Source organism: Lactuca virosa, chromosome 5 (assembly GCF_052849685.1).
Source record: "Lactuca virosa cultivar CGN04683 chromosome 5, Lactuca_virosa_CGN04683_v6, whole genome shotgun sequence".
NCBI lineage: Eukaryota > Viridiplantae > Streptophyta > Magnoliopsida > Asterales > Asteraceae > Lactuca > Lactuca virosa.
The window spans coordinates 411606647-411617929 of record NC_136430.1 but is presented as its reverse complement, the minus strand read 5'-3'; the positions used below and the strand labels follow the sequence as shown (position 1 = coordinate 411617929).

The 11283-nt window shown below is 34.1% G+C and overlaps 1 protein-coding gene and 1 long non-coding RNA gene across 6 annotated transcripts; one reads left to right on the top strand and one right to left on the bottom strand.

Moving 5' to 3' along the window:
- Positions 1-1791: 1791 nt before the first annotated feature.
- On the top strand, positions 1792-3827 carry LOC145111875 (uncharacterized). Of its 5 annotated transcripts, XR_013710368.1 has the most exons (4): positions 1798-2203; positions 2294-2641; positions 2752-2858; positions 2959-3827. It is a non-coding gene; the product is annotated as an uncharacterized LOC145111875 (long non-coding RNA). The 5 variants fall into 5 exon arrangements; XR_013710369.1 differs by having other exon boundaries at positions 1796-2203; positions 2294-3097; positions 3567-3827; XR_013710366.1 differs by having other exon boundaries at positions 1797-2203; positions 2294-2858.
- Positions 3828-5504: 1677 nt separating this feature from the next.
- On the bottom strand, positions 5505-7848 carry LOC145113978 (protein FAR1-RELATED SEQUENCE 5-like). The gene is made up of 3 exons (XM_079050004.1): positions 7795-7848; positions 6641-7620; positions 5505-6420 (listed from the first exon to the last, which is right to left on the bottom strand). The coding sequence occupies exons 1-3, from the start codon at positions 7846-7848 to the stop codon at positions 5505-5507; spliced, it is 1950 nt and encodes a 649-aa protein (XP_078906130.1).
- Positions 7849-11283: the final 3435 nt, after the last annotated feature.

The following is an 11283-nucleotide window of genomic DNA, read 5'->3' as shown; positions in this document are numbered from 1 at the left end:
TTACACTTATCAAATACATGTTTGGAAAACTAAGAATATACTGTCAATCATTATTTCAGAATGATTGGGTTTTCAAAACTAATATACATGTAACGTTTAATATGCTTTTTATGAGACTATATATTCAGGTTGTTTAATTCATTTTAGACAACATAGGAAAGTCCTGACATTATAACCAGAATCTCCAGCCGGGGATCGAAACAAGTGTGTGTAGATCTATATCGGGATTGACAACCCCGCACTCAGGCTGCTAGCTACAGTTAGATGAGTGACAATTGTTATCACCAGTTTAAACGCCCACAAAGCGTTTGTTTCAGGCCATCAGTCATAGTATGGTTATAATAAAAACTACTCATTAAAAAGGTATTAATAATACGTTAGTGTATAAACAAATAAACGAAAGTACACCTTCAAAGTACCAGTTTATAGAATACAAAATACAATGGTTTAATACAGTTTTCATTAACACCTGGTGGAGCCAGGCACACTCTCAGTTTCAAGTTTTCATAAAGGAATACAAATATAAAACAGTAATACAAAGAGAACGGTTTATGGGATTAAACCACTTATCCAATGGAACTTAGTCACTCAATCTCGGTAAACTAGTGTAACATAAAAGACCTTTAGTGGTTAATTCTATAATTCCTTAGTTATTACATCAGAGTTGTACATAAGTAATGTCCGATTGACAGTGAAATGTGTGACTTCCGCCTTACTTCCTGTTCCTTGTTTGGTTGTGGGCTTAGGGCAGATACACCCATTTAACTGTCCATTCGATATTGTGTTATGCATAATCAGTATAAACTAAGTAATTACAGAGGGAAACTATTGAGGTTATCAGTTAATCACCTCAGGAGATATAGGATTTCCTGGAGAAACCAGTGAACTTATTCAAAGAACTTAGAGTATACTTAACAGAACTAAAATACTTATGAACTCACCAGCTTAAATTCTGATCTACTCTTTCCAAATAACTTGTATTCTCAGGAATCCAGTAGACAGGTACACTCCAGAAGCTTTAGTGAAGACTACCTAGTATCGTACTGCGACTCTTGACTTCTACTGTACCTACTTCAGTGTTTGAATATGTAATGTTTAAACACTTATGTAAAACTTATATTTATTAATGCAATGGTTGTTTGTACTTTGATTACTAAGTTACATGTGTTGTGATACTTACCTAAAGTCCTCCACCCCCGAACGTTTCCGCCGTTCTGGTTTGGGGATGTGACAACAACCAACCATAGAATTCAATAATAACAAATTCTAAAACTAATTCAATAAAAAAAAAACTACGAATTCAATAAAAATCCATATTCAAAACCGTTCAATAAAACCCAATCACCATCACACTATTTTTTTTTAAAAAGAGTGGATCCAAAACTAATTCAATAAGATTCTATAGATTCATCAAAATTCAAGAGTTGTTGAATTTTTGAAAGATTTTATGAAGAGCCATGGAGAGAGAAAGAGTGGGGAGAGGAAGAATCATTGGTGCTTCCATTAAAGAGTTCATCATGGGCGGAAAAGGGTTACTCATTGGCGCAATAGGCAAGTCAACAAATCCAATACACAGAGAACCCTACCGATCTCAGAAATGTGGTGATATTAATATGGAAACTCTTTTGAGTTTTGAGGCTTCGGCAAATTAGTGGGACTATAAAGAATTTAATAAAGGGAGGAGTTGCAGGATATATATATATATATATATATATATATATATATATATATATATATATATATATATATATATGAAAAGTGAATATACCGTTAAGGTACTGTGGACCATGATTATTAATTAAAACTAGGTAGTTTTGATGTTTTACTCCAATATTTTTGTTTGACTTTACCCACCAGCGTTCCCATCCGCCACCACCGCCTATCCCCTTTTCCTCCTCCCTTATCTCTCTTCATCGGAAACGTGTATTACACCTCCTCCATTCATTCACTACACCTACAAAAGAACAAAAGAACAGTCACCGTCGATTCATTCATCACACACTGATGCATCAAGAACAAAAATTTCTTCCTTTCCTTTACCCACCGACGTTCCCATCCGCCACGACCACGAATGAAACTGGAATCTAAGCTCCCCTAGCTAATATTTAGACCTGGTTTCGCTTCAATTTTGATTTCTGGCCATGAAATTGTGTTGTCAAATGATATCAAGAGAAAAGGAGTATGCTCTAATGAGAGTGATCAGGTAGTTACGCTTTTTCTTCTACCAGATGTATTATGACTTCTTGTTGCTTGTTGCTTGTTGCTGACCTATCCAATTGTGTATGTGGCTCAGGTATGGTATTGTAATCATTTAAATGGGCTACTAGGGGAAGAAGATAAGTTGTGCACATAAGGTGCTCGATGAAATGCCTGAGAGAAACTCAACATCTGGTGTCAGTTTGATTTTTTTTTCTTTGAATTGTGTTTATGACTTTATCCAATCTCATTTGCTATATATACCTTATATGTTAGAAATTTCAGCTTGATCATTAGATTTGCATCTTAATCTACATATGCGAAAGGTAGCATTGGATCTTACATAGGTATATGTCTTGTTGTTGTTGCTTTTGGTGTAGCAGATGCCCTAGTTCAAGGTGCGATGATTGGCGATTTGGCTCTCATGTGCCCTGAATTCATTCAAGTAACTCATCACATCCTTGTTTCCTATAAACTCCCCGTAAAACATTATCATATAAAACATTTTCGACTCGTTTTGTTAATAATAAAAAATGTTTTTTTTTCTTTTTTTAGTCTTTTCCTAGCCGGAATGGCTGCATCAGGAGCTATAACTTCTGGTTTAAGATTGCTAACATAAGCTATTTTCAATAATTACGAAAATAGCCTTGGCAAACGAGCATGTAAAAACTTCCTTCATTCCTTCCTTCATAAATCTATTCAAATCCATCTTCATAAACATTAATTTATGAATATTATTATTATTATTATGATTTATTGCAGTGTTATTCCTCTTGATCTCCACACTCTTTGAGTTTTTATGCACTATCGTACTAAAGCAGCCCTTGAAGGTTCACAAACAGTTTCATAAGATCTTAATGCTGCTGGAATTCAAACAGACATCACCCTCACCCAAAAACTGGTTCATAATTTAATTCTTATTATTTTTCCAAACAAAAAAAATTTATCAGTTTCTAGCTGTGCAAATTGCAAGCAACGTCAATGTACTTTACTCTAATTACCAATATACGTAATGTACATTGCTTTTATTGGTTAAAAGAGTAATTACATTGCTATTTCTTGCAATTTGTCTTTTCTAGTTTTTTAATGAATTTTTTTTTTTTTTGTTTTTCTATCTCAGGTTGAACAAATTTCTTTTACTTTTTTTTTAATTTTTAATTTTTATCTGTTTTTGCTATCCAACATTAGGGGTATTTTTGGAAATGTTTGTTTATTTATCTTTACTATGCACATGGATCACCATTTTATTCTACAAATATCATAACATAACATTTGGTTTTGTGATAAACTTAAAGCCAGAAGATATCAGCTGGATTAAGCCTCGATTGATTCCCATTTGCTTGTGTATTCATTTGTTTGTTTGTTTACAGGAGGTATATTGGGCATAAAATAACAATTAGACCAAATGCAAAGAAGTTGAGTGTTTTATTCTTGCAAAGATAGAAGATGTCATGGGGGGGTTTCTCAAGTAAAGTGAAATCAGCTATTTTCAAAGAGAGAACCTTGAAGAGAAAAAAAGATGATGATTTTTTAGAATAATGGTTTGTTAGCAATTTTTTAGAATAATTGTTTGTCATTTCAAGTCACTTTACTCATTGTGTATTTATATATGCGATTTTTTATGAACCAAACATCCATGAATGGTATTTGATTATTGATCATAATAGATGGTATTTCGCACGCTCAACAAGTGTTATGGATGGAAATAACAGATTTACGGATGTTTTGACAAAAAGTATATAAACCATGTATTTTGTGGATTGAGCTGAAATACCAACAAAGTTACATTGTTAACCCAAAATGACAACATACTTTCGTGTTTAACCCGTAATTGCAACAAATTTACATTTTTAACCCAAAATGACAACATACTTTCGTTTTTAACCCGTAATTGCAGCAAATTTACATTTTTAGCTCAAAATGACAACATACTTTCGTTTTTAACCCGTAATTGCAGCAAATTTACATTTTTAACCCAAAATGACAGCATACTTCCGTTTTTAACCCGTAATTGCAGCAAATTTACATTTTAACCCAAAATGACAGCATACTTTCGTTTTTAACCCGTAATTGCAGCAAATTTACATTTTTAGCCCAAAATGACAACATACTTTAGTTTTTTCACAAAATACCCTAATACTTTTGTTTTTTCACAAAATACCCTCGTACTATGTTTTTTTCACAAAATACCCTAAAATTTTCGCTTTTTCACAAAATACTCTCATACTTTTGTTTTTTTTCACAAAATACCCTAATACTTTTGTTTTTTCACAAAATACCCTCGTACTATGTTTTTTTTCACAAAATACTCTAAAATTTTTGTTTTTTCACAAAATACTCATACTTTTGTTTTTTTCACAAAATACCCTAATACTTTTGTTTTTTCACAAAATACCCTCGTACTATGTTTTTTTTCACAAAATACCCTAAAATTTTCGTTTTTTCACAAAATACTCTCATACTTTTGTTTTTTTTCAGAAAATACCCTAATACTTTTGTTTTTTCACAAAATACCCTCGTACTATGTTTTTTTTTACAAAATACCCTAAAAATTTTTGTTTTTTCACAAAATACCCTAATACTTTTGTTTTTTCACAAAATACCCTCGTACTATGTTTTTTTTACAAAATACCCTAAATTTTTTGTTTTTTTACAAAATACTCTCATACTTTCGTTTTTTTCACAAAATACCCTCATCCTTTCGTTTATTTCACCAAATAACATCATACTTTCGTTTTTTCACAAAATACCCTCATACTTTCGTTTTTTTACCAAATACCATCATACTTTCATTTATTCACAAAATACCCTCATACTTTCGTTATAAACAAATAGTGGCAGCCAAATTTCAGTTATAAACACACAAATCATAAACAATCAAGAAATTTCATTAAAAAACATTAAAATTGTTAAGAAACATCAATAACTTCTATAATATTCACATATCAATTGTGTGTAAAACATGGAAAAGATGTAGTTAACCAAAAAAAGAATGTCATGAAGCATCTACTTTTTCTTTTGCTTACAGTAACAACATGTCTCATCATTATGTATCTTGCAATGATTCATCCGCCTGATCCATGAAAAAAATAAATAATTGTTAATATAATTGTTAGAGTTGTAAATCATGAATATTAAATTAATATAATAAGAACCTTTCTTTTTAAACAACTAGTAGCGTAATGGCCCAATCCTTGACAGTAAGAGCATGTTCGTTTTTTGGGGGCTTCTAAAGAAGACTTGATTCTACTAGCAATTTTAGGACGCCCTTTTGTAGTAGTTGGACCAAGAGGATCACGGACAGATAACTATGGCATCATATCTATTTGCGAAGCTCCCATACAAGAACCTTGAGATGCATTCTCCAAAGACATAGATTTCTTTCGATTTGTTTGATCATCTAAAAGACTTATCAATAGCGTATTGACTTTTTGTATCTCTGAAGGGGAGTCTCTAGCTTGTTCAATTAGTTTTGTAAAATTTGAACGGACACACCATAGTGTGTAGGCACTAACTCCATTTTCATTATTCATTTCTCCGATTCCGATACTATCACTACCCAGTTTGTACCTAGCATTAAGGGTCCATCGTGGTAAAATATAGTGACTCAGGAGTTCTTTAACATGCTTCTTCTTCATCACATATAGGCTATGTTTACATAAAATCCCATTTGTCTCATACTTAGCACAGGAACATATGACGCTGACTTGATCCAAAGAACGAAAGGTAACAATGCGCCAATATTTTTTATCAACATCCAATTGCCCAACTCGGTATGTGCTTTCTTCTGTAGTTTTTCCTATAGTCTCATGAGTCAAATTGGTAATAGCTTCGGTCCATTCTTTTTTGAAAGTATCAAACATCTTTCTAGTATAACATTGACCTGCTTTTGCTTCGATTGGATGCACTGAAAAAAGAACCGGCCTCGAGTTCATAGTCTTGAAGTCTTCATCTTCTTCGGCGGCCCTTCGTGACTCAACTGCTTTGTCGTATTGTACAACAAATTCATTCAACATGGTCCTCGAATTAACAAATCCATCAAAAAATGAATTGATGCTCTCACTTCGTCTGGTTGTTGTCATACCAGCAAAGAAAGTATCTTTCAAGAAGGGTTTAGCCCAATGTATACGTTGGTCATACATGTCACTAATCCAACAATTGCTTTCCAGCTCATACTTACTACGCATAACCTCCCATGTTGCTTCAAATTGTTCAATGGTGTCGCTATTTATCCATTGTTTGTGCGTTTCTTGAAAATCACTGTAACGGGAAACATACGATCGAAGGTGCTCGGTTTCATGCTTCATGATATGCCATGAACAAAAACGATGTCGAGTCTTCGGAAACACTTTTTTTTATTGCATTTTCCATTGATTTTTCTTGATCTGTTATAATTGCCTTCGGATACTTGTTAAACATACATTTGAGGAAATGTTTAAATAACCATTCAAATGTCTCTTCCTTTTCATTTTCAAGCAATGCTCCACCAAAAAGTATAGACTGCCCATGATGATTCACCCCAGTAAAGGGAGCAAAAGGCATCTTGAACTTGTTAGTCATATAAGTGACATCAAACACAACAACATCTCTGAATTTTGTATAAGCATCTCTTGATCTACCATCAGCCCAAAAGATATTTCTAGGATACCCATCATCAGACAAATCCACGACAAAATACTGGTCACTATCAACTAATGTTTTATCTTGAAAATGTTTTATAAGTCCATAGAACTCCTTTCCTTTATGTTGTTTTTGTTGCTCAGATAAGACATCAGCACATTGCTTTGAAGTAACATCAGCTATATTTGAGATTTTCATTGTATTAACAGCCTTTTTAATCTGAGAAGGTTTCAACCCTGCTTGACCAAATTGCACCATAAGAGATTTACCTTCTATTGAACGGTGGAAACTGCTATGAGATCGATGCTTCATCACCTTTGTAGGTGTCATGGTCAAGTCGTGATTGTGTGTGTCATTAAACGAGTCCACCAACCATTTCCCATCCTCCTGTCTTGTTATTCGAAGCTTTGCTTGACATCCGATTCTAACATCTCTACAACGTTTTTTCTCATTTTCACTTGAAGCATTTTTGTCCATCCTTTTGAAACCTTCTTTGTTGCATACATATATCTTCTGAAAAGGCTCATTTGTTTTAGGATTTTTAATTGTGTCATCTCTACGTATACCAAAGTCATGTAAAAATGAATAATCATTATAAAATGTATAGGCATCATCGGGTGTATCAAAAACCTTTCCAAGTATACTTTCTTTGTTAACTTCATCTTCGTCAAATTCAATGTTCTCACCGATACTATTTGTTTTTTCACATTCATATGTTGCTTCCAAGTAATCATTTGTGTCACTATCTTCGGTTATATATGGTTCTATAGCTTGATTAGTTGCTTCGGCTTCACTTATTGTGGTCTGCAATAGACAACAATGCATATTTCCAAATAAAAGATTAACACCAAATTGTTTTATATTGAATATAATGGAAACATTATACATAAAAAAAATAACAAACAATTGCAATTTGTATGAATTCTTGTCAATTTCAATTTGTATGAATTCATGTGAATTACAATTTGTATGATTTACCTTAATTGGCTTCCATGGAATCGGAGCAGAAAAAAACCATTCATTAAAATACATTACAACTCGGAACATAAAAAATCATTCGTTAAAATACATTACAACCGATGACTTCATATTCAATTCATTTGTTGCTTTTTATTATCAATTTTTCATTGTTTGCAATAAGTTGGATCAAGTTCATCCAAGTTACCCCAAAATATAGACTTTAGATGGCACCATGAAGTTAGCTCTTTAGAATAATGAATTGCCTAAACTAGCTATAAACAATGAAACTGTGTTTAGCAATGAGGTATATGTCTTCAGCAAAAAAAAAAAAAAAAACGCAGCATTGCAGACCGCACGCACACAGGACCAAAAAATTGAAATTAAGGACTACAAATAACTTTGTAATCTTAATATATGTGTATGAATTGCAAACGATTCCAATTAATAACAAAAAATACAAACCTTGAAACATCATAATTAGTTGATATAAAAAACAAACGATTAGAATCAAGGAAAGTCACATACTTTGAAGTCGTTGAATGAAAAAAACAGGGGAAGCAGTCGATTCCTTGTCGATTGCAATTTTTTTGATTTCAATTCGTTGTAATTTTTTTTCAGCTCCCTGAATTGCGATTCCATATTGTCACACCCCCAAACCAAGGATGACGGAAATGTCCGGGGGTGGAGGACTTCATGTATAGTATCATAACAACAATTGTAATAGTAATTCAAGCAAACACAACCAACATATATATAATTGAAAAAGTTACATCATTGTATGAATTACATGTTTACGAATCAATTACAATATGTTGACAAAATATGAAATAGTAGACGCCTTAGCGTCCCATCCTCAAAAGCACTTGATTACCTGTTTAATGAGTTCCTGAGAATACAAGTTGTTTGAAAAAGTGTCAACACAAAGGTTGGTGAGTTTATAAGCTTTTGTTTGGTATTATTAAAGCCTTTCGTTTGTGAAAGTAGTATTTGTGTTAGAAAATCCAATATTTTCCTTAATGTGTAAATGTAGTCTTAAAACCCAAAGACCGAAATGTACAAGTAATTTGTCATATTTATAGTAAAACAATGCAAGTTTAAATCGACATAAACTCGTTAAATTTTAATGAAGTTCACGTAAATTCCAATGTTTATTAATACTTTATGTGAGTTATTATAACCATGCTATGACCTAGTTGGCCTGAAACGACGTTCTTCAGGCGTCGGAAATGTTATGACATTTGTCACCCCAGACCTGCCGGTCTAGCTGTTGCATGCAACTTAGGTGTGGGTTTGTCAAACCCAATATAGATCTATACACAAGTATCACGCTCTCCCTCAAGGAGACTCTGGTTACAATACAGGACTTAATGGTAATTTGAAGTAAATGTCTCACAAAGTAATTAACGGAATTACGTGTTATGAAAACTTGGTACCGTATGGCCGTACCTTGCTTAATGAAAATATCATTTGTATAAATGTACCATTTTTTAAATGTATGTGTTATGTAATGTATTATAAACTATACCTATTATAGTTTATCAACCAAGGGTAGTACGTAGTAATGTATGCAAACTATATTTAAAATAGTTTATTAAATGTTTGAATATATCGGTTGTACTTTGATTATAATCACTTGTTATTCTTTATATTCAATATGTCCAAATCCATTTGTAAACTGATGTGTGTCCATATATTAAGATAAAATGACATATATTGCAATAACATATAATCATATAAAGATATACACCTTGCTCAACATGTTACAAGGTGAAATGAAATTGACAGCAACTTTTTGTTGAAAACAGTTTCTGTTACTGTTTTTAGAAAATTTATAGAAAAATCATCAAAGCTCCAAATCCAAATCCGAAAATTTTGAGAGTTTGGAATTTGAGTCTAGTTTGTTTGTAAATTTTATCAAGATTTTTAGTGATCTCTAACAGAGGTGAAAATGTCCATAATCACAGACTGGTCCGGGTTTGCCTCTGAAATGACAGACAGTTTTGTAAAAAAAATCACCATAAATTGTAGAAAAATCATATGGAGATGTGCAAGTATCCATTTTAAAGCTAAGAGTTTGAACTACTTGCACCTGGAACAGTTTTGAAAACTAAGATATTTAAGTTGACCAAAACAGTCCGTGATTAAAGTCCATCTTTTCTGATGTAATCTGTTAGAAAAAGTTTAATTGTGTTCTTGATGATTTTACTTGTATTCCCCCCTTAAAACTTAAGAAAAACATGTAAATGTAGGGGTATGAACTCACCCTTGAAGCGTGAGTTCGATTCGCACGGTATTCGGGTTCTTTTGGGAAACTTGTCGTGAGATTTGTTACGTGACATTCTTCGTTCGTACCACGATTCACCGTGTATCTTTATATTTCAGTCGTAGCGTGAACTCGATCCCGGTTCTTTTTGGTGAAGCTTCACGTGAGAATCGTAATTTAGTAATTCTTGAGCTTTGAAACACTCTGGGGACCGTTTGTATTAATTTTTAACAAAAAGGGCAGTTTCGGTATTTCTTGACAAGTGTAGGGCTGTTTAGGGAAGTAATTTGACAAATGGGGGTTGTTTAGTAATTTCCTTAATCACCGGTGACCAGATTTGATCAATTTTTACAAATGGGGGTTTATTTTGATATAACTTGGCATTTGTAGGGGCTGATGTGGATAATTCTCACAACAAAAGAATTTGGGGCTTTTGCCCTTATTTTGCCCGATCGATTCCAAAAGAGAGAACCAGTCGGGAGCTTCGGGTGCACGGGACTGCAACATGGAGACAACATGAACGAGAGTGGAGGCGACCGAACACAGAAACCGAAAACATCGGAATCACCACCATCGCCGCCCGGCTCCGACGTCCCTGTGAAGGATCTACCTCCATCGTCGGAAATCTCGGCCCGAGGAAACGAGGCAGCAGCCGCAGACGAGGTTCAAGGAGACGGGGAAAGATCGAGCAAATCTCATGTAGGGGCGCTGGCCGATGGCGATCGTCGGCGTCTTCTTTCTTTTGTGCGTGTGGTTGGAACGGACGGAAGCAAGCAGCGACTAGGTAAGCGGTCACCGAAAGGAAAAGGGCAGGGGTTGAATCGGAGAGTTATTATCGGTACTTAATTTGGCCGGAGAAGGGAGGAGATCGGCGAAAAAGGGAGAACACGAGGATAGCAATCTCCGGCGATCCGTTAATTTGATTGAGCAGTCGTCTTCGTCTGATCAGGAAGGAACACAAACTGAAATTGAAGGCGACAATCGGGTGGGGTCTTTGATCCATCATCTGATTCGAGAAAGGATAAGTATAACCGATAGTAGCAATCCCTTCCTTCCTCTTCTCTGGATGCAGTAGACCGGAAACAACCCGCAACAGCAACAGTCGACGGTGGCTAACAGGTAAAAGAAAGTTCTTTTTCTCTTTTCCGTTGTGGATTGAAATCGATGGGGGGGGGGGGTATTTGAGATGTTTGTTCTTGGTTATTTTTATTGAAAATTGATGAATGGGATGATTATTTTGATAA

Coding starts and splice junctions, on each gene's coding strand:
- LOC145113978 (XM_079050004.1), bottom strand. CDS start 7,848: ATGTATTTTAATGAATGGTTTTTTTCTGCTCCGATTCCATGGAAGCCA. Junction 7,621..7,794: donor TTCCATGGAAGCCAATTAAG/GTAAATCATACA, acceptor TGTCTATTGCAG/ACCACAATAAGTGAAGCCGA. Junction 6,421..6,640: donor AAGGAAGAGACATTTGAATG/GTTATTTAAACA, acceptor ATGGATAAATAG/CGACACCATTGAACAATTTG.